The 22,983-nt window shown below is 49.2% G+C and overlaps 1 protein-coding gene across 5 annotated transcripts; it reads left to right on the forward strand.

The window, feature by feature from the left end:
- Nucleotides 1–95: 95 nt before the first annotated feature.
- RIBC1 (RIB43A domain with coiled-coils 1) lies at nt 96–22,162 on the forward strand. 5 transcript variants are annotated; one of them, XM_081895271.1, is made up of 8 exons: nt 96–240; nt 1,285–1,409; nt 4,375–4,456; nt 17,867–18,211; nt 20,000–20,118; nt 20,349–20,615; nt 21,324–21,490; nt 21,816–22,162. In XM_081895271.1, the coding sequence occupies exons 2-8, from the start codon at nt 1,293–1,295 to the stop codon at nt 21,895–21,897; spliced, it is 1,179 nt and encodes a 392-aa protein (XP_081751397.1). In that variant the 5' UTR covers nt 96–240; nt 1,285–1,292; the 3' UTR covers nt 21,898–22,162. The 5 variants fall into 5 exon arrangements, with proteins under 5 accessions (XP_081751397.1, XP_081751396.1, XP_081751400.1 ...); XM_081895270.1 differs by having other exon boundaries at nt 98–240; nt 1,279–1,409; XM_081895272.1 differs by having other exon boundaries at nt 99–240; nt 1,279–1,409; nt 20,349–20,576.
- The last annotated feature ends 821 nt before the right edge of the window (nt 22,163–22,983 follow it).

Genomic DNA, 22,983 nt, shown 5'->3' on the forward strand with positions numbered 1-22,983 from the left:
CGCTCCAAATCCGCGCGTCCCACCTCCTTCGGAAAGCCGGCAGCTGATAGGGCGCTGTGGCCCGTCGGGGTTTGCATACGTGGCTCCTCCCCCTTCCCAGGGCGCTCCCGCCCTGCCGGCCCTTTTCTTTTGGCTGATAGGTTCCTCCGCTTCTCAATTTGCATAAATCGCCGCGGAATTCAGAACAGGCTGGCTTGTTGGCATGGCAACCAGGAGGCCGCAAACTTCTGGAGGGAGAAGGTGAGAGCGGGACGGCGGTTGGGAGGTCCAGGGCGCGAATTGATATGATATGACATGCGCACACACGCCGCATACCCTCCAGCACTTCACTGATGAAAATAGGGACATCCTAAGGAAAAGCAGGACATTCTGGGATCAAATCGCCAACCTTCCGATCAGCAAGCCCTAGGCTTAGTGGTTTAGACCACACCGCCACCCGCGTCCCTTATTGGTACCTAAAGTGGACCCCAAATAGTCCCTCCATTCCCCACCAGGGAGGAAGGGGAAAGTGAATTGTTTTCAACATTTTGCTTTGTTGGGGGATTGAAATAAAGGCAGTCTTGTGTTAGAACACTGGAGAAGACAGCAATCACTAGATCACCTTTAGGAAACCTCTGGCTTATAAGGTTGTTTCCTCCAGTGGCGTAGCGTGGGTTGTCAGCACCCGGGGCAAGGCAAGTAATTTGCACCCCCTAACCCGTGGATTTGCGCCCCCTAACCCTAACCCCCAGGTGTTGCGCCCGGTGTGGCCGGGCCCCCCTGCACCCCCCACGCTACGCCACTGGTTTCCTCCAAACCACAAAATGTGGGAAGTAGAGATATGGTCTTCCATGGGGAACTTGATCATGCAGGCAATCCCTGCCACAATCAGCTTTGCCAGTCATATGCTCAATGCTTGAGAAGCACTGAGCAGAGGCCTTGCAAAGTGCTTCGCACTGAAGTTTCAACGCAACTAGCTGGCTGCCATGCGCTTGGGAAACGCTTCCCAAGTACTTTGACAGGTGGACAGAGCAACCCACCTGTCAAGCTTGGTCCATGAGGTGGGGACAGATAATAATCTGGCCCGCCTGGCTGAAAAGGTTTCCCAGCGCTGAACTAGGCAGATCTGATGTTGGAGAAAAGCTTATTCCATGCTTACCCAAGACCTATCTGCAAATTGTTCCAGAATAGAGAGACAGGCCTAGGTATCTATTCCCACCACTCAGATAAGATTAGTTAGCAATGGGATGGAGCTGGGTCTGCTTTAAAAACTTAAAAACCTAAATCTATCTTCCTCAGTTACAGGTGCAAAGATGTATAAAGTGGACATCCAGCCAGATATAAAAGAGGCAGCTGCCATTGAAGCCCGCAGGAACCGGGAGAAGCAAAGACAGAGCCGCATCTTTAATGCTCGCTATCGCACGATGGGGGTGAGACATGGAGGGCTTATAGAGCCATGCTTTTGGAGGAGGACTGCCTTGATTTCAAAGTTCTGGGAAGGACTCCTTAACTATCCCTCAGAACTGAGATACCTGTAGGAAGTAATCCCTGTGCACAGACATCTTAACCTGAACACTCCTTTCTAAATTTACTCAGCTTTCAGCTTGTCAGCTTGTTCAGTGAGACACAGCAAGAGGTCATTTACTGGGGATGTGGGCTAGGCTTTGGGCAGTTAACATGCTGTCTTCTAGATGTTTTGAACTTCAACTCCCTTCATCCCTGACTAATTGCTATGCTGGCTGGAGATAATGGGAGTTGTAGTCCAAAAATCTTAAGGGCATCTGGACTATACATTAATCACTTTGAGAGAGCCAGTGTGGTACAGTGGTTAGTGTCAGACTAGGAACTGGTTCAAATCCCCACTTGGCCATGAAGCTCACTTAGGGACCTTGGCTACTCACTGCCTCTTAGCCTAACCTAACTCACAGGTTTGTTGTGGGGCTTAGTTGAGATGGGGGAGAACCATGAACCACCTTGAGCTCCTTAGAGAAAGAGGTGGGATATAAATGCAATAAATAATTGATTCATAGGAAGTGATTCATAAATACAAGAATAAACTCTCAGCAAAAAATCTCGTGAATAAGGTTCCAACTTCAGGGGTTGAAGTATTATGAGTGAAAGCAAGGACTGTTCATTTTCTGTAATTCCATTATTACAGGCATCATTTACAGATGACAAGTGTTAGATCTCAGTGTTTCACGTAATAGATTACTCCTGATCACTCCTCAGGAGACCTATATTTCATGGTCTAGATCAGGGGTGTCAAACTCAAATTCATCGGGGGCCGCATCAGCAGTTTGGTCACCCTCAAAGTGCGGGTTGTATCTGTAGGACTATGTGTCCACTCTTTATTATCATAAATTATTGTCACTGCATTCAATTATTACTGTTTTTTGTAATAATGTAGACAGTCCAGAAGGATGTTATGGTCGATTGTATCAAAAGCCGCTGAGAGATCCAGCAGAACTAGGAAACAAAGTTGTTACAAATAATGAGCCCTAATGAGACGATTGCTGCAATCCTATGTGCATTTACTTGAAACTCCTGTCGAAGAAAGTGAGGCTGGCTTCTGAGTAAACATACACGGCATGGGGCTGTAAATAAAATGTGTGTGTGGGAGAGAGAGAGCTCTGACAGGAAAGCATCAACATGCCTTGTGCACGCTCATTTTCCTTGGCTAATTCCCCTGCCCCCCCCCCATCTCGGGGTGCCATTGCATAGTGCAAAAGGCGAAAGAGCGCGAGCACGCTGCCTGCAACTGGATCTCCGGCTTTTTCCTTTCCTTCCCCGAGACGGGAGGGAGAGATCAAGACGGAGCTGCTGGCAGGGCGGAGAGCGAGCCGCCCAATTGTGTGACCGAGTGATGGAAGGGCTGCAAGGAGCCGCAGTCCGATCTCCTCCCAGTAATGTGCCAGCGAGACTGACATGTGCCGGACGGGGAGAACCGCCCAGCGCCGCTGCGCGGGCGCAGAGTCCAACTTGTGGAGCTGAGATAGAGCAAGAGGAGGAGGAGGAAGGCGGCGGTGGGGTGCAGGGAGTGGAGGGGGTGCCAGGGAACACAGCCCCCTCCCATCACGGCCATCATCATCGCCGCCCCACTTTACATTTATTTTAAGAGTGTTTGGAGTGCACGCGCCTCTCTCTCTCTCCCACTCACCCCCCCCCCCATATTCCCAAAGAACACGGGCATCATCGGTCCTGGAAAGGCTGGCCGTGCAAAGATGGAGAGGGAGGCGAAATGAAGAGGAAGGGAAGGGAAATGAAGAGGAAGGCGAAATGAAGAGGAAGAGGCTGGTGAAATCCAGCGCGGAGGAGAAGAGGATGCCTCCCGCAGGGCGAGTTTGCACGCTGGGATCCAGCATCCCCAGAGAAGATCTAAGGCTGGAATAAAAAAGTTTCTCCGAGGAGAAAGACTCCCCCTCCGCGGCGCGGAGACCTGACCTTCTGCTTGCTCTTTTTGAGCAGTGAGCGGGAGAGAGAAGCAAACTGCCCGCCTCGCTTCAGCCCTCGACGACAAAGGCGCAAGTTGAGAGACACGGGGACATTTGAAGCTGCAGCCACGTCCTTAAGAGCGACGGGGGGGGGGGTGGCGAGTAGGGAGCCGCACCATGTAAACTTTATTGTGTAAAAAAAAAAAACACAAGCGAGAATAAAAGGTGAAGGCTGGTGGCCGGCGGCGGCTACACGGGCCACATGACGAGGTCTGGCGGGCCGGATTTGGCCCGCGGGCCTTGTGTCTGACACCCGTGGTCTAGATGCTCAATGGTCGTATATTCTATATATGCAGGCCAAAAGCTTAAACCTTAAGCCTTAAAAGCATCAGATCTGTTAGAAAGATAGGATAATTGATAGCAAAGGGGACAGAGGCACTGAAGGCAGCTTACAGCAAAAAATAAAGCAAGTAAAAATATTGAAGCATAACCACACACAAAAAGCCAGGATAGCAGATAAAAAAATAACCAAAAGCAGCAGAAAATTAGGTAAAACCAGACCCTATTCTGTTGCATCAGTTGGTGGTAGGACATGTAACAGGTCCTACCAGAGGAGCTGTGAGAACAGGCAGACTAATGTGGTAGCGGGTGGTCCTTCTTTATCCTAAGCCATTTGGGGCTTTAAATGTAAAAACAGCATTTTGACTTGAGCCCAGTAATGAACCAGAAATCAGCAAAGCTGGTACAGAAAGATAGAAGCCAAATAGCTCTGGTCAGCAGCTTCAAAGCTATATTCTAAACTAGCTGACATGAAATAGGAGAGCTTATGCCATTGCATCTTTCAGGTTCCTGCATGATCTTTGTTGTCTTTATTTGAGAGAGCAGCATGCAAAATCCTGCATTCTGTTTGCTTCTGAAACAGCCACATCCGATGCAGCAATTAACTTGTAATGTCACTTTTAAGGTGGATGTGGAAGGTTTGAAGACCCAGGTGGAAGAGCGAAAACTCAGAGAAATTGCAGAGAAACGACGTGATGAAGCTTTCGGTAAGTGTTTCTGCTCCATTTCTCTGTGAGGTCATTTATCTCACTTGTCTCCGGGCATTGGTCTGGGCCTGAGCAATCAGTTTCCCCAACAGTTAAATTCAAATGAAAGAAAGTGCAGGAGGTCGGGCAAAATGAAATGCATCAACCTCAGCGGGGTTTGCATTTTTAAAAATATATCCACTCTTTTGATCATATCAAACAGGCAGCTTCATAGTTTAATTTTAAATCTGGCAGCTTGAAACTACGTCTTTCTTTAAGATCTGTTAATATTTTAAATTTAATCCTTGGTTTTTCCCCCGCCAGATAAATTTTGATAACCCTCTTTGCCATTATTTGAATTACCTCACATTACCAATAATCGGTATACAGTAGTACCTTGGGTTAAGTACTTAATTCATTCCAGATGTCTTTTCTTAATCTGAAACTGTTCTTAACCTGAAGCACCACTTTAGCTAATGCGGCCTCCTGCTGCTGCCGCACCGCCAGAGCACGATTTCTGTTCTCACCCTGAAGCAAAGTTCTTAACCCAAGGTACTATTTCTGGATTAGCGGAGTCTGTAACCTGAAGCGTATGTAACCTGAAGCATATGTAACCCGAGGTACCACTGTAACCTAAACTATAAACAGCATATTCAGTAATACATTTGTCTTAATAGCTGAAACTTCCTAATAGTGAGTGTCAGGGTTTCAGGGAGAGAAGAGCAGATGGGGGAGGAGACAGAGAGCGAGGGGGAAGAATCCCAGAGAGATGAGGAGGAGGATGACGATGACCAAAGGTCGTCCATGAGTTTGTCCAGTGAGTCAGAAGACTCCCAGAAGGGAGCCCCCCTGGTCAGACCAAAGGGGGACCAAGGGGGAAGCAGGGAGGAACAGGGGAGCGAAGGGAGAAGTCTCAGTAGGAGTAGGACACAGGAGCCAGCTTCTCAGCCGGAACGGAGTGAAGGGGGTGGAGTTACCAGGGTGTCAGAGGGAGCAGAGCGTGAAGGAGACAGGGGGAGAAGATCGGAGCAGGACGCTCAGCCGGAAGGGGTGGAGAGTAGCACCGGGAGCAGTGTAGCGGTCGAGAGAAAGGTCAGAAGCAACGTACGCGCGCCAAGTTCAAATGTAGAGGCGCGCGGAAGTGAGGAGAGCCCTGGGGAGGAGCCCGGCCCCAAAGCGAGAAGGAGGGGGGCGGAGGCGTCAGAGGATTCAGCCTCGGGCGAGTCCCGGCGAGGGGGAACCCAGGGGGGCAGAAAGACCCTGCGGAAAAGGAAGGAGAGGAAGAGGTGGTCCAGCACAAGCCTCTTAAATTGGTGCCGAGGCGGGACAGATTCAGAGGGTACTTCAGCGATCTAACGGTACAGACGTAGAGTCACAAAGATGGAATGTAAACGCAACCATGATCTTCAATAAAGACTTTCTGTAAATAAACCGGATTGGAATTGGGTCTCTTGTGAGCTGGGACCAGACGGGTGGCTCTGACAGTAAGTACCCTCCACAGAACGCAAAAAAATTTTTTTTGCAAAGCTCACCAACGGGAGCAGCCATGAGCGCGGAGGAACAGCTGCTTACGCTGCGGAATCAGGTTACCGAACTCACAGCTGCAGTCATTGCATCGCAGAAGAAGAATGACGAACTGGACAAGACTTGCCAGGACCTGCGAACAAGGTGGGAGCAGGCAAGCAGGGCAGGGGTTCCGGGGTCCAGATCGGAGGGCGTTGCACTTGGACGGCGGGGGGGGGGCGCCCTAGTTACGCACTTTAATGGCAACCTAGAAGACTACCCTAACTTCAGGGCAGACGTCGTGTATGCACTGCATTTGCTCCGTCATGATTTTAAAGATGAGGAGGAGAGAGTGGGGTTCATAATTTCGCATCTGCATGGGGAGGCCAGGACTTGGCTGCGCAATTTGTGGCACGAAGATGGCCCTGCCCGCCGCGATTCTGATGAGTTTATTAAAGCGATGGATGCTTGTTTCCAGTCCTCTGTGGATGTGGATATTGCTCGCAAGCAGATGCACGGACTGCGGCAAGGCAAAGCCACTGTACGTCAATATCATTCTAAATTCTTTGCATTACTGACTGCATTGGGCTGGGAGAAGGATAGTAAACCCGCCAGAGATCTTTTCTGGGAAGGTCTTAGCCCCCCCGTCAAGGATGAGATCGCCAGGGGAGATAGACCCCAAACCCTAGAAGACCTAGTGCAACGGGCTTTGGCTATTGGAATACGACATGAGGGGCGTCCGTGGCACGAGGGGGAGGGACCCCAGGCGCGTGCACCAGCGAGAACCCCCCCTTTTGTCCCCAGGGACTTCACCCGGACGCACCCTTCGCCCTTGGGGAGGCAAGGAGAAGAGCCGATGGAAATTGGTGGTGCTAGGGCTCAGACACCATCCAGAGCCCCTGTTTCCGGTGCAGTGAAGGCGAAGCCTCCTAGAGGGACCAGGAAATGTTACATCTGTGACAGTGCACAGCATATGGCCAAAGAGTGCCCCCAGAGGCTCCAAAAGCACACTGCAGCTCTAGCAACAGTGGCAGCGGAAGTGGTGCACAGAGAGCAGCCTCAGGGAAACGACAGTGCCTGGCTGGAAGCGGAGCTACTGGGGCTCAGCCAGGCGGATCTGTAGAACAGTCCCCAGCATCCTTGCAACGCACAGACCCTTTACCACCCAAGCCAGCAGTGCAACTCACTGCAACCCTTCAGCTGCCAAATGGACAATCCCTGGAGGTTCCCATCACGATCGATTCGGGAAGCAATGCGGATTTTGTGGGAATACAATTTGTCAAGCAGCATAGCATAGCACTCCTGCCTGCAACGACGCCTCTGAATGTGGTCACAGTGGACGGCAGAAAATTGCTGGGAGGGCAAGTTGTGCAGCAGACACCTCCCATGGTGATGCAAATTGGAAATCATCGAGAAGTCATTAGCTTCAATGTCACCCACCTGTCAGACACGCCCATTGTGTTGGGCATGAGTTGGCTGGAGAGGCATAGTCCCGCTGTAGCGTGGTACCAGCGGCAAATCACCTTCTGCTCATCGTATTGTGCTCAGCATTGCATCCAAACCAATCAGGAGGAGGGGGCCGAGCAGCAGCTGCAACTGGGCATGGTGCAGGCAGTGCCTCACAAGTACAAAGGATTCTTGGAGGTTTTCTGCGAGAAAGAAGCTGACCAGTTGCCGCCTCACAGGCCTTACGACTGTGCGATCGACCTGGTGCCGGGGGCGCAGCTGCCAACTGCAAAGCTGTATTCCATGTCTGAGGACGAGATGCAAGAGCTCAGGGACTTCATAGAGCATAATCTGCAGCGTGGGTTCATCCGGGAATCCAAAGCAGTGGGAGGCAGTCCTGTTTTCTTTGTGAAGAAGAAGGACACGCCCCAAAAAAGACTGGTCGTGGACTACCGGTTCATCAACAGGCTGACTAAGCCCAAGGCCTTCCCCATGCCCAGGATTGACGACCTCCTAGCGACCGTTAGGAAGGGTAAGATCTTCACCAAGTTGGATTTGCGTGGAGCGTACAATCTCATCCGCATCCGGAAGGGCGATGAGTGGAAGACTGCCATGTTCACGCCTCTAGGCACGTATGAATACAGAGTTATGCCGTTCGGTCTCCAAAATGGCAGCCACGTTTTCCAAGCATTTATGCATCACGTGTTGGCGGGACTCCTCTACAAGAAGTGTGTATGTTTTCTCGACGACATCCTGATCTTCTCGGAATCGCCGGAAGCTCACGAGAAGGATGTAAAGGAAGTCCTACAGAGGTTGAAGGAGCACAGGCTGTACGCCAAGTTGGAGAAATGCCAGTTTGATGTGACGGAGGTGGACTTCCTTGGCTACAAGCTGTCCGACGAAGGGCTGGCTATGGACAGAGTCAAGGTCCAAGCGGTGTTGGACTGGAAAAGCCCACGCAATCGGAAGGAGGTCCAGAGATTCATCGGATTTGCCAATTTTTATCGCAAATTCATCAGAGGTTTTGCAAGGGAGACGGCAGCAATCACGGACACCCTCAGTTCCAAGAAGAAGAAGTTCGCTTGGACGGAACAGGCAGAGCGCTCATTTCGGAAGCTTAAAAGCCTCTTCGCCTCCGAGGAGCAGCTACTACACGTGAATCCCGGCAGGCCCATGAGGGTGGAAACTGACGCGTCAGACAGAGCGGTGGGAGCCGTCCTTCTGCAGGAGGATCCGCAAGGCAATTGGAGGCCGGGCGCCTTCTACTCCCGGAAGCTCAGCAAGACGGAGCGGAACTACACCATATGGGACAGGGAGCTGTTGGCCATTCATGCAGCTTTCAAAGCGTGGCGGCACTTCCTCATAGGAGCCAAGCACACAGTGCAGGTCCGCACGGATCACAAGAACTTAGAGTATTGGCGAACGGCAAAGCTGCAGACCCAAAGACACATGCGCTGGGCAGAATTCTTTGCGGATTTCGACTTTAAAATAGAATACATCCCGGGGGACTCAAATGTTATAGCAGACGCACTATCCAGGAAACCACAATACCTGGAGGAGACGACACCAATTGCAGCGAAGCACATTTTCGCACCGCAGGCGTGGGCGTGCGCTGCCATCACAGTCGACCTGGACGCAGTGCGACGCGCGTTGCAAGCGGATCAATTTGCACAGTCCAAGATGGAGGAGCTACGTGTGGTTAAAAAAGTAAAGTACCTAGGGGTGCACTTGACCTCCAAAAATTTGAATTTATTTAAGGACAACTATGAGAAATGTTGGTCAGAGATAAAAAGAGATCTGGAAACATGGTCAAGATTAAAACTTTCCTTGCTGGGCAGAATAGCTGCTATAAAGATGAATGTATTGCCGAAAATGCTATTTTTGTTTCAGTCCCTCCAGATCGTGGATAAGGTGGAATGTTTTGGAAAATGGCAGAGGGATTTATCTAAATTTGTCTGGCAGGGCAAAAAGCCCCGAATAAAGTTTAAAATACTAACAGATGCGAAAGAAAGAGGGGGGTTTGCCCTGCCGGACTTGAGGTTATATTACGAAGCTGCAGCCCTCTGCTGGTTGAAGGATTGGATCCTATTGGAGAACACCGACGTCCTTGACCTGGAGGGATTTGATAATGCTTTTGGGTGGCATGCATATTTGTGGTATGACAAGGTTAAAGTTCATAAATTGTTCAAAAAACATATTGTCAGAAGGGCAATTTTCATGGTCTGGTCAAAATATAAAGACTTATTGGAGAGTAAAACTCCGAGGTGGCTCTCACCGATGGAGGCCAAAGCACGTAAAAGACTCAATATGGAGGCCCACTGGCCTAAATATTGGGAAATAATTGAAAAAATTGGAGATAAATGGAGGTTACAGAGTATGGAAAAGTTAAAAAACAAGGTGCGAGATTGGTTGCATTATGCTCAAATCCAGGAAGTTTTTAAAGCAGACAAAAAAGTGGGGTTTCAGGAGGAAAAATTGAAACTAGAAACAGAGTTGCTTGAGCCAAAATCTAAGCTAATTTCGAGAATGTATAACTTGCTGCTTAAATGGAACACACAGGATGAGATTGTCAAATCCTCTATGATAAAGTGGGCACAGGACTTGGGGCATAACATTATGTTTGAAGACTGGGAAAGGTTATGGAACACCGGAATGAAATTCACGGCATGTACTGCCTTGAAGGAAAACATTATGAAAATGATATACCGGTGGTACATGACCCCAGTCAAGCTTGCAAAGATATATCACCTGTCCGATAATAAATGTTGGAAATGTAAGGAAGAGGAAGGGACATTTTTACACCTCTGGTGGACCTGCCCGAAAGTGAAGGCCTTCTGGGAAATGATACATAATGAACTAAAAAAGGTGCTGAGATTCACCTTACCTAAGAAACCGGAGGCCTTCCTTCTGGGCATGGTAGACCAGAGGATGGTCAAGAAAGATAGAACTTTCTTTATGTACGCTACTACAGCAGCGAGGATTCTGTTGGCAAAGCACTGGAAGACACAAAATCTACCCACATTGGAAGAATGGCAGACGCAGCTGATGGACTATATGGAGTTGGCTGAAATGACTGGCAGAATTCGAGACTCGGGAGAAGAAGAAACGGAGGAAGTTTGGAAAAATTTTAAGGACTATTTGAAAAAGCATTATAAGTTGTATGAATGTTAAAAAATGCTCCTTTCTAGGAAGGTATAGCTTCAGTATCGGCAAATTTCTGAATTGATAAATAAGACACTATAAGACAGAAGTGAGGTAACGAAATATTTTTATTGTGTGGAAATTAAAAATTAATGCAATTGTATTGAAATGTTTACATCAGATAACACGATAAAATGGAAGATATATTGTTATGTATAAAACAAGTTAACAAATTGCTGAGGTTTTGGTTACACAGGGAATGCAGTGCTCGGGAGATGGGGGGAGTCCATTGGATTCATGGAAGTATGTATTTGAAAGTGGAAATTTGTTTATTAAAAACCTAATAAAATATTTATAAAAAAAACAAGATGGAGGAGCTACGCAACGGGTCGCAAAGCGGCGATGAGTTCCAGTTGCGGGACGGACTCTTAACTCGCAAGGGTGCCCTTTATGTGCCTAACGACGAACTGCGCGCAAAGGTTCTGCAGCAATTGCACGACGCTCCCAGTGCGGGCCACTTCGGCAAGGAGAAGACACTAGAATTAGTGGCCAGGGACTTTTGGTGGCCCCAGATGCGGGGAGAGGTGGCGGATTACGTCGCCAGGTGTGACACCTGTCAGAGGTCCAAACCAGTACACCAGAAGCCGGCGGGATTGTTGGAACCGCTGGAAACGCCACAGCAGCCGTGGGAGAGGGTAGCACTGGACTTTGTTACTGACCTACCCAGCTCCAGGGGCAAGACGGCGGTACTGGTGGTTGTGGACTTGTTCACCAAGATGGCGCACTTCATTCCTTGTGCCAAGGTGGCGACGGCAGAACAGACCGCCAAACTCTTCATCGACCACGTGTTCAGAGTGCATGGACTACCGCAGTCCGTCCTGTCCGACAGGGGGCGCCAATTTGTTTCCAACTTCTGGCAGAAGCTTCTGGGTATCCTGCATGTCAAGATCAACCTAGCGTCGGCGAGACATCCGCAGACCAACGGCCAAGCAGAGAGGGTCAACGCGATCATGCAGCAGTACCTGAGGTGTTACGCCAATCAGCGACCCGCAGCGTGGGTGGACTACCTGCCGATGGCTGAGTTTGCCTACAACAACACGAAGCACACATCGACCGGGGTGACACCGTTCTTCGCGAACAATGGCCGTCATCCCAGAACCTTTCCGAGACTTATGGCACCGGGAGGGGAGGTGCCTCAAGAGGCCGACCAGTTCGCAGCAGAGTTGCAAGAGGTGCACGAGGAGCTGCGGAGACATTTGGAGCTGGCCAAACAGGCCTATAAGGTGCAGGCGGACAAGCACAGAAGGGAGGGAGAGGACATCCAGGTGGGGGATTGGGTATGGTTAGCGGCCCAAGCGATGCCAGCCAGATCGTTAGCCAAGAAGAAGCTAGAACACAGGCAGCTAGGACCCTACCAGGTTGAGGCTAGGATCAATCCTGTAGCATTTCGCCTGGCCCTTCCAGAAGGCTCCAGAGTGCACCCGGTCTTTCATAGGTCGGTGCTCACTCCCTACAAAGCCCCACACAGGTTTCAAGAGTCAGGAACAGTACCAGACCCGCGCAAAGAGTCGCCCAAGAGGGGGGGGTCGCCTAGGGCCGAACCACTCAACGAGGTCACAGAGATACTGGACTCGAGATGGGGGGAAGAGGGAGTTGAATACTTTCTCGCCAGAGAGGGCACCCCAGCCACTGCCAATAGTTGGGTGCCAGGCTACGCGTTAGACGAACCCCTTTTGAAAGATGAGTTCCATGCACTTTTCCCACATAGACCCATGCCAGCTGAGTACTTTGATGACTGGCTTTTCACGCCCACATTGTCAGATGCCACGTTCAGGGGCTTTTCTTCCGCCGAGGAGGGAACACCAGAATCAAGCCCGCCCAGGGGATCGTGCTCGGGGGTGGACACGGAAACCCCTTATTGGTGGGAGGAGCAACCAGAGGAGGAATGGCGTAAGAGGTGGATGATGGGTCCTTGGCGGGCAGCACCAGACGAAGTAGCAAAGGGTGAAGAGACTGAGACCGCGTTGGGTGAAGAACCCGGGTTCGAATACACATACACAGAACTGCCAGCAGAGGACATTGAAGTAGACGACCTGTATCCCAAATCTACACCAGAAGAGCCGAAGCTTCCACGACCTGCACCCGACGAGCGGGAGGGGGGAAGGGGGGGCTTCGAGGGGGGGATGGATGTCAGGGTTTCAGGGAGAGAAGAGCAGATGGGGGAGGAGACAGAGAGCGAGGGGGAAGAATCCCAGAGAGATGAGGAGGAGGATGACGATGACCAAAGGTCGTCCATGAGTTTGTCCAGTGAGTCAGAAGACTCCCAGAAGGGAGCCCCCCTGGTCAGACCAAAGGGGGACCAAGGGGGAAGCAGGGAGGAACAGGGGAGCGAAGGGAGAAGCCTCAGTAGGAGTAGGACACAGGAGCCAGCTTCTCAGCCGGAACGGAGTGAAGGGGGTGGAGTTACCAGGGTGTCAGAGGGAGCAGAGCGTGAAGGAGACAGGGGGAGAAGATCGGAGCAGGACGCTCAGCCGGAAGGGGTGGAGAGTAGCACCGGGAGCAGTGTAGCGGTCGAGAGAAAGGTCAGAAGCAACGTACGCGCGCCAAGTTCAAATGTAGAGGCGCGCGGAAGTGAGGAGAGCCCTGGGGAGGAGCCCGGCCCCAAAGCGAGAAGGAGGGGGGCGGAGGCGTCAGAGGATTCAGCCTCGGGCGAGTCCCGGCGAGGGGGAACCCAGGGGGGCAGAAAGACCCTGCGGAAAAGGAAGGAGAGGAAGAGGTGGTCCAGCACAAGCCTCTTAAATTGGTGCCGAGGCGGGACAGATTCAGAGGGTACTTCAGCGATCTAACGGTACAGACGTAGAGTCACAAAGATGGAATGTAAACGCAACCATGATCTTCAATAAAGACTTTCTGTAAATAAACCGGATTGGAATTGGGTCTCTTGTGAGCTGGGACCAGACGGGTGGCTCTGACAGTGAGATTTTCATCCTTCCCCATCTTGCTAAGTCTTGTTTTACCTTGTTCCATACTTTAATAGTTATTCTGAAAAAGTGATGTGTTTTATTTGTTAACCAAATACTCAAATATTTCACCCTTTTCTCCACTCTAATGTCCGTTTAATCATCATCATCATTTTATTATTTATACCCCTGCCACACTGGGCAGCTTACAGTACATATAAAAACATAGTAAAACCTCAAATATTCAAAATCTCCTGATACAGGGCTGCCTTCAGAGGTTTCTAAAAGTCAGATAGTTGTTCATTTCCTTAACAACAGATGACAGGGCATTCCACAGAGAGGGTGCCACTGCCGAGAAGGCCCTCTGCCTGGTTCCCTGTAACTTTACTTCTTGGAGTGAGGGAAGCAGCAGAAGACCCTCAGAGGAACTCAGTGTCCAAGCTGAATGATGGGGGTGGAGACGCTCCTTCAGGTATACAGGACCAACATTTTTAATTTTGCTTGGAAATGTACTGGGAGCCAGTGAAGATCCTTTAGGACCAGTGTTATATGGTCCTGGTGGCCACTCCCAGTCACCAGCCTAGCTGCCACATTCTATATTAGTTGTAGTTTAAAGATCAGCACCAACACTTTGAATTATGCTTGGAAACATACTGGGAGGCAATGTTGGTCCTGCAGGACTGGTGTTATATGGTCAGGGCGGCCACATTCTGGATTAGTTGTAGTTTCCAAGTCACCTTCAAAGGTAGCCCCATGTAGAGCACATTGCAGTAGTCCAAGCAGGATATGCACCACTCTGGCGAGACAGTCTGCAGGCAGGTAGGGTGGTAGACAGCTGCCCTGGACACAGAATTGACCTACACCTCCATGGACAGTTGTTAGTCCAAAATGACTCCCAGGCTGCACACCTGGCCCTTCAGGGGCACAGTTACCCCATTCAGGACCCAGGAATCCCCCCCCGCCCACTCCCTGCCCCCCCAAACAGTACTTCTGTATTGTCAGGATTCAATCTGTTAGCTGCCATCCATCCTCCAACTGCCTCCAGGCATTCACACAGGACATTCACCACCTTCACTTGTTCTGATTTGAAAGAGAGGTAGAGCTGGGTATCATCTGCTGTCAGGGACTGGGAAAAGGAGGAATAGTGGAGATCACCTACCTATCCTGACCCTTCTAGGGAGGAGAAAGAGGAAGACAGTATAGATTTACAACAGGGGTTTGAGGGAGGTTGCAGCTCAGAGGCAGATGAGGGGGAAAGTTGGGAAATCATGGGAGAGCCAGAGCAACACCTGGCTGACACGCTGTCATTAGAAAACATTCCAGACCCTCCATCTCCCAGAACCCGGTGAGCCTTACAGGTAGGAGAGCAAAGAACTCAAAGACAGAGGACATGTAGCAGCACCCGTAGAAGAGGTGATGATGTTGACGAATGAGGAAGTGGGAGAGATGGGGTGTGTGGAGATTCACTTGGGACAACACCATTATCCAAGAGGCTGGGTAGCCTCTCTCTGTAAAGATTGAAATAAAAAAGGACTGTTAGATACTTTCCCTTGTTTTTATACTTTCCTGGGCAACTAGCCAGGAGCCACTGACAGTATCTTGACATCTGCATACTGGTGAACACCCACCCAAATTCCCTGATGATCTCTCCCAGCGTTTTCATATAGATGATGAAAAGCATGGGGGGGAGGACAGAGCCCTGAGGCACCTCACAAGTGAGAGCCCAGGAGTCTGAACATTCATCCCCTAACACCACTTCCTGGGCACGACCCAGGAGGTACTAGCGGAACCACTGTATAACAGTGCCCCCAGCTCCCAGCCCCTCTAGACCAGCGGTCCTCAACCTTTTTCAGCCGGGGGCCGGTTCACTGTCCCTCATTCCTTGTGAGGGGCTGGACTATATTTTGGAAAAACATAGGAATGAATTCCTATGCCCACTGCACATATTGTATTTGTAGTACACACACAAAACAGGAAAAAATAAAATATTTAAAATGAAGAATGATTTTAATCAACATAAAACTTATAAGTATTTCATTGGAAAGTTTGGGCCTGCTTTTAGCTAACAAGATAGTTAATATCTGAATGATGAATTATTGTACTGTCAGGTGTTAAACTCACTGGCATCAATTTTGGTATACCTACAGAAGTGTAGCCTGAACATGACTGTCTTCCTATGTTGGAACTCAGTGCGTGTTTCTTTTAACATGACACTGGATTTTCTGATGGTGCATCAAATTGATTCTGTGTCACACAGGTAAATTTTTGGTAAAGTTTTGGTAAATTTACACAAACTGATGTTCTAAATATGTTGAGCTCTAACCCGTGTTTGGTCTGATTCAGAAGAGTTTCCACCACCAGCACTCTAGACATCTCCACGATTGTTTCATCACCCTCAGCTCTGGGGAAAACCACAGGGCTGTCCAGGCTCCATGTAATCGGAGAGAGCACTTCAGAGCCAAACAGTCGATAGCCCTGGTTAACTCCGCATTCCAGTGGGCCACCAGGCTGAGATGGCTGAGAGGCCATCAACATGGGATAAAACATCCCCTGGCACTCCTGTTCAAATCCATTAAGTGGCAGGGTTCATCTAAATCAGTCTTACCTCCCTGCGGAGGGGAAGGTTCGCAGAGAAGTCTAGTTGCACCAGGAAGTGATTCGACCATGACATTTCTATTTTTTCACTTTTACTTAGTGTCAAATCACCCACATTTCACAGAGGTGAACACCAGGTCTAAGGCATGTCTGTGGCTAGAACATGCACTCAGAAAACTGGGTCTTCCCAATAGGATGCCTGGTGTCAGCTAATTACTTCCAAAAATCACTGCAAGCCCCCCTCCCCGCCCACATGACCTGGGTTGCTGTCTGTATGAGAAACCTGGCAGACAAGCAGCGGCAGGAACAGGCCCACCTGCCATGTCCAACCAAGTCTCTGTTACAAATGCAAAGTCAATTCCTCTATCCACGATCAAGTCATGGATGGCCGTAGTCTTGTGGATCATTGACCTGGCATTGCACAGCAACACCTTAAGGTCATGTGGGGCTCCCTCGTTGATTCCTGTATCCTTCTGGTCATGACCTGACCCAGAGGCAGGGATAGCCTTCAAACAATGACTAAACCTGCCTCCCCAGTAATGACATGGTCTGGTCCTAGCATAACTCCTCCTCCTATCAGTGATCACTGAGATTGGGTGTACATCTACCCAGTGGAACCTGCCCCAGCCATTCTGTTAACTTGGGCCCACTCCCAGGCAGCCCTGCCCCCCCTTAAAACAAAATAAGCAACTGAAAAAAATACAGTACAATACAAGTAAAAACACTTTAAAACAACGCCAATACAAATAAAAACCCCATCCCCATTAAAATGATGACTTTAACACAAGGGGGCTGGCCCACGCCTTCATCCCACCCTCAAAGTGTGACACTCAAAGGGATGACCCCCCCCCAGCAACTGCCCCAGCAGCCATCCACCCCCCTCTCAGCAGCAGCAGCAGCAGGAGTCCTCCGAGTGGGGGGAGATGGCAGTCCCCAAGGTAGGTGGAATGCAGGGCAAGCAGGCTTTGTAACGCTGCCCCAGCAGCAGGCTGATGCTCAACTGGAGCAGTAGCTCTTCCCACTGTGCCTGCCTGCCCAGGGACCTGGTCCCTGCAGAACTCTCTGCTATCCTCTTTGTTGCTGTAGCGGTAGCAGCAGTCCTCAGAGGAGGGGAGACAGCAGTCCCTCCCAAGACGGGACCCTCTTTCTCTTGATGTGTCAGATTTTTTGCTAGGATTTCAGTTTTGTCTTTGTTTATATAGAAAGGAACCAGGTCTCCAAATAGTTTTATCTCCCTTAATACTATCTTCATTTTATCCAAAGGATTATCAACAAATAATACCACATCATCTGCAAAAGCCCTAAGTTTGTATATCTGATGCCCAACTCGAACTCCAATTTCTTTGCTTTCTGCACATTTCCAAAATCAATATACCGTATTGGCCTGAATATAAGCCGCACGTATTTTTCCAAATTCCGGCCATGAAAAGTTAAAGTGCGGCTTATATTTGCGACCTTACTGCACGGCTCCCCCCCCCCCCCCCGGAAGCAGCCCAGGAGCATGAGGCAAGGGCGCGCAGCTTGCCTGCCGCTCCCAAGCCGCCTCCTGGTGCTGGCTTGCTGAGGTAGTGCCGGGAGGCGGCCTGCATCTGCAAATAAGCCTTGAATTTTAAAGGTGTGTCTCATTTGCAGGTGCGTCTAATATTTGGGCCAATACGGTAAACAATAATGGTGATAGTGGACATCCTTGTCTTGTTCCCTATATATCTCCAGGTTTGTCAGTCAGTTCTTTTTCATGAGGCAGACAGAGCAACGACTAACAGCATCCTGTGCTGTTCTTATGCAGATGCAGATCGGGTGCAGTGTGACAAGATTGCACAAATGCTGGAAGAAGAGGAGCGCCAACGGAAAAAGCAGCTTCACCAGGCTGTCTTGGATTTTCGCGAGCGGGAGCAACAGCCCTCCATGCGCCGGGAGTGGGACATCCATGACCCAGAGGCGGCACGCAAAGGCCACCCAGCCCGCGTGAGTGACGATGACCCTCGCTGTGGCCCTTCTAGCATGCAGCGCTTTGCTGGTGAGGACCTGAATGCAAACGCTCGGCAAAAACTTCTAAAGGAGCAGAACAAACGCATCCTGGAGGAGCAGAGAAGTGAACGGGAGAAGGACCTTGCTGACCGTAAATATGCTGGTATGTTCAGGATGGGGTGTGTGAAATGCCCTCGAGATCCTTTGCTTGGGGACACAGGAGTGCGAAACTGGTGTTGTGTGGGAAGAGGCCAGGCAGCTGCTGTGGTTGACAAAGGAATGTGGAGAATAACATCTAGCTAGTCCCAGCATTGGTCCTGCCCAAGACACTCAAGTGCCTCAGGTGGAGGAAATCATTCTGCACACCCAGTTTCCCTGCAACGTACTTGGCCTCAGTTCTGGGTGAAAATGTAGAACTGCAAGCTTTATTTGTTTACCTTAAGCTCTTCTTAAGACCATTTGTATTACTCAGAAGTTGGAAATGAAGGAATTCTCCTGCATTTCCATGCTTTACTTTGCTATATATTTTATGACTTTAAATCTCTGCTGGGGTTCTCTCACCAAAGAGTTCTTGCCCCAAAACTGGGTCTTGGCATCCAGGAATTCTCCCATTCATATTTTTGGCACCAACAAGATTTACCCAACTGGAATACTGGTTTTGCTCTTAAGGAATGATTATATGCAGCTGCATAACATAGAGCTGGAAGTCCTTTTATCTTCTTTATCTTTCTTTAGGTTTCTTTTCCTTTCCTCTCATTTTCTCATTCTTTAAGTGTCTCCTTTCCTTTTCTTTCTTCTGACTTTGTTCTTTTAGACTAAGTAGCTGTTTTATCTCAGTATATTGTAGAAATATACTTTGTAATGGGTGTATATTTTTGTATAAGTATCAATATATATTTTTGTTTTTTTAAAAAAAAGATTTACCCAACTGGACTGATAAGTTGGAGGTGAATCTTTAAGAGCAGTCTTTCCTAAAGTGGGTGATACCACCCCTGGGGGGCGCTGGAACGATTCAGAGGGGTGATAGTAGCCTCAGGTGCAATGGGGGGGCACTGAATAAAAATAAGGTCACGGTGGGTATGTAATGACACTTACCGCCAGGTTGGGTGCTGTTGCGTGATGGCGACAATGCCTCCCTTGGACCCAGTGGTCCTGCCGGAGGCGGGGGTTTTCCCAGGCTTGGGTGAACACTTTTCATCTTCACCCAGTCCTGGGAAACCTGCTTGCCTATTTACAACATCTTTATTTACTATGTTGTAGGGTGTAGGTAGAAATCAACACACACACACAATTTTGCGAACAATTTATTTCATTGCACTGGAAACATTTTCTTTCTTATCTTTATTGTGCCTGACACAGACCGCCCCCCCGATGCCAATCCATGGATCTCATGTTAAGAACCCCTGCTCTAGATAGAGGCATAGTAGCCAACTAACTCTCTGGTGTATGTTTCTTGGCCAGGTGTGTGCTAGTACTGTTCAAAAGTGAGCACAAACCAGCACAATCGGCACATACACGACCACAGATCCCCATGCTATTTTTGGCACCACAAGGAGGCAGGGCAGGCTGGTGCATGCAGTATCTTGGAATGATTGGGAATTGCCTGTCCTACTATAGGGCTGATCACCTGCTTTGACATGGCCTTCTCATGTTCTGAGCTCAGTGGTACACTGTTAAGTTAGAGCACTGGCTTGTCTACTCAACAACAGGTGCTAATGCAAGGAGTGACCATGTTTCTCCTTGACCAGTCTTCCACTGTTGGAACTGGAGAAGGAAGTCATCACTTAACTTACTACCAGCATCACAAGCCCTACTGAAACAGTTAGTGTCTGTCTCCCATTCTGCTACTCTTATGCCATTCCAAATCTACTGCCTCACTTTGCCTTATGGGAGGATCAGGTGTGTGTGTACATAGCTTGACTGCATGCCAGAACACCTGCTTTCCTTGTAGACAGCCTGGAGGACAAAAAGAGGATAGAGCTGGACCTACGAGCCCTGGAACTGGCACGTTTGGAGGAAGAGTGTCGCAAGGCCAAAGCCATGGCAATAGCTGACTTTAATCGAGCCCAGGTACCATCTTCCTATATTAATTAGCTATTCATCTGCATCATTCTTCAACCTCCAGATGTTTTGGACTCCCAACTTCCATCATCCCTGATCACTGGACATGCTGACCAGGGCTAGTGGACGTTGTAGTGCACACATGTGGAGAGTACCAAGTTGGGAAAGGCTGGGATAGAAAGACATGAGCACAAGGCTTTAGATGCAACAGCATCCCATCTACTCCTTTCCCAAACCAGGCTGCAGAGGTTGCTGAGCAGCAGCGTCTGGTCCAGCAGCGTGAGCAGGACAATAACTATGCAGAAATCTACAACCACCTGACAGGTGACCTCCTGACAGAAAACCCTGACATCGCCAAAAGCCTTGTGGGCCCACACCGTGTGATCACGGACCGCTGGAAGGGGATGACCTCTGCAGAAGTGGAGGCTGTGCGGAAAGCACAGGAGGAGCAGTGTAAGGAGAAGCAGGCAAGTGGCGTCATAGCTGATGCAGCAGCAAGAAAGCTTGTGAGTTACACAAGTTCCTTCGTAACTAATTCAACTAAGAGGATGTCCAGAAAATGGTGGGAATGTGCTGACATGGGCAATACAGATGTGTAGGTAGGTCTTTGCTTAATATGCAAGGTGTGTGTACACTAGGTGGCAATCCATTACCTGTCCAGAGCACAGTGGAGCTAAGTAACATGGAATGCTTTCCCTTGTAAGCTCAAGAATGGTCCATTATGTAGGAGAGAAGAGAGCAGCAGGTACATTGGCCTAAGCACAGACCTTCTCTATGCATTTTAAGAGCATTTTCCTTATTGTGGGATTCAACTAAGTTACTGCATGCATGGAATGAGGGCCGCACATGCGGTGGGACCCCATCAATGGTGTTTCTTTCCCAGATGAAAGATCAGTCTTTATCTTTCCATCCTGGAATGTTACAAAGGTTCTGTTTCCCTCTCTCTCTATATATAAAATATAAATCACAGTTCAAAATACAAAATATAAATCACAGTTCAGCTTTTACATTGCTTAACTCAAGAACACCTTACAACAGCCCTGTAAGGGAGGACAGTACCAACTCCATATTAACATTTGAGGGGGTTAGGTAACGGTTGAGAGAACAGTGGCTTGTGAGTTTGTAGCAAGAGTAGAGATTTTACCCAGGGGTGAAACAGTTTTCACTTCTATCAGCCACATTATGCCTGAGCCTATTCTCTCCCACTCTATTAGAGGCTGCGGGAAGAAGAGCAGCAGCGGGAGGCTGAATGGGACCGGCAGCGGGAGTTGGCTGGTCGTGCCGCCATGGAGATGGAGCAGCAGGAGCAGAATTTCCGCCAGCAGCTGAGGAAGAGCCTGGATGCCTACAACCAGGATCTGGCGGATGCACAGAAGTCAAAGTGAGTAGGCCAAGGATGAAAGGTTCCTCCCTGCCCCCGGAAGGTGGAAATGAGGCAGCCTCCTCAGGTACCCTGAAGGACAGGCTGAGCTTTGTCTAGAAGCACCACCACCTGCGCTCAATGCCTTTCTTCCCCCTAATCCTTACTACTCTTTGTTGTGATCCAGAGGTGAGGGAGATGCATTAGGCACATTCAGAGGCATTTTCATCTTTTCTTCCTAGATTACGTTCTGCTACTGAAAACAGACGCCAAGGCTGACTCTTCCTTGGCACTAATGAAGTGACAAAAATTTCCATTGAACACACTTCTGTTCTTTGTTTTACAGCTTACAGTATATGGAGAAAGAGGTCTACTCCAATGTACCCACAGCCCAGTACCACTTGCAGTTTAACACTAGCAGCCGCTGACTGAAGCATAACAAACCCAGTTCCAAATCTGGTTGGAATGAAGGCTTTGCGTTCAGTAAAGTATTTTTTGTGCAGTATTTACAAAGGGAGTCATCTGCTGGCTGTAATGTAGAATTACAAGGACAAAGCAACTGATGTTTGTTAGACCATAGTTTCCATGTTATTGCCTGAAGACCACTCCACGTGGATGTCTATACCAGTGTAAAATGTTGCTCAACCACATGGCAAGCTACTTTGCATAAATGTCTTACCATATGATTGTTAAGTGAAGTGTAGAGTGAATCGGCTTCCCTAATGTGCGAATGGGTCCTCGGAGAAGAGAATTAGAATTAGAATTAAACTACAAGAAAGAAGATTCCACCTAAACATTAGGAAGAACTTCCTGACAGTAAGAATCATAGAGTTGGAAGAGTCGAACAGCTGTCGAACAGCTCTTACTGTCAGGAAGTTCTTCCTAATGTTTAGGTGGAATCTTCTTTCTTGTAGTTTGGATCCATTTCTCCGTGTCCGCTTCTCTGGAGCAGTAGAAAACCACCTTTCTCCTCTGTGTGACATCCTTTTATATATTTGAACATGGCTATCATATCACCCCTTAACCTCCTCTTCTCCAGGCTAAACATGACCAGCTCCCTTAGCCGTTCCTCATAAGGCATCGTTTCCAGGCCTTTGACCATTTTGGTTGCCCTCCTCTGGTCACGTTCCAGTTTGTCAGTGTCCTTCTTGAACTGTGGTGCCCAGAACTGGACACAGTACTCCAGGTGAGGTCTGACCAGAGCAGAATACAGTGGCACTATTACTTCCCTTGATCTAGAAGAGCTGTTTGACAGTGGAATTTGCTGCCAAGGAGTGTGATGGAGTCTCCTTCTTTGGAGGTCTTTAAGCAGAGGCTTGACAACCATATGTCAGGAGTGCTCTGATGGTGTTTCCTGCTTGGCAGGGGGTTGGACTCGATGACCCTTGTGGTCTCTTCCAACTCTATGATTCTATGATACACTGCTTTTCCTGGCTACAAAAGTCTGGTATCCAAGTTTTATAATTAAAAAACCAGAGAACAGGCAGTATAAACTGGTCGTGGTCATAGCCAGG

This window comes from Podarcis melisellensis (assembly GCF_964234715.1).
Source record: "Podarcis melisellensis genome assembly, chromosome: 17".
Taxonomy (NCBI): Eukaryota; Metazoa; Chordata; class Lepidosauria; order Squamata; family Lacertidae; genus Podarcis; species Podarcis melisellensis.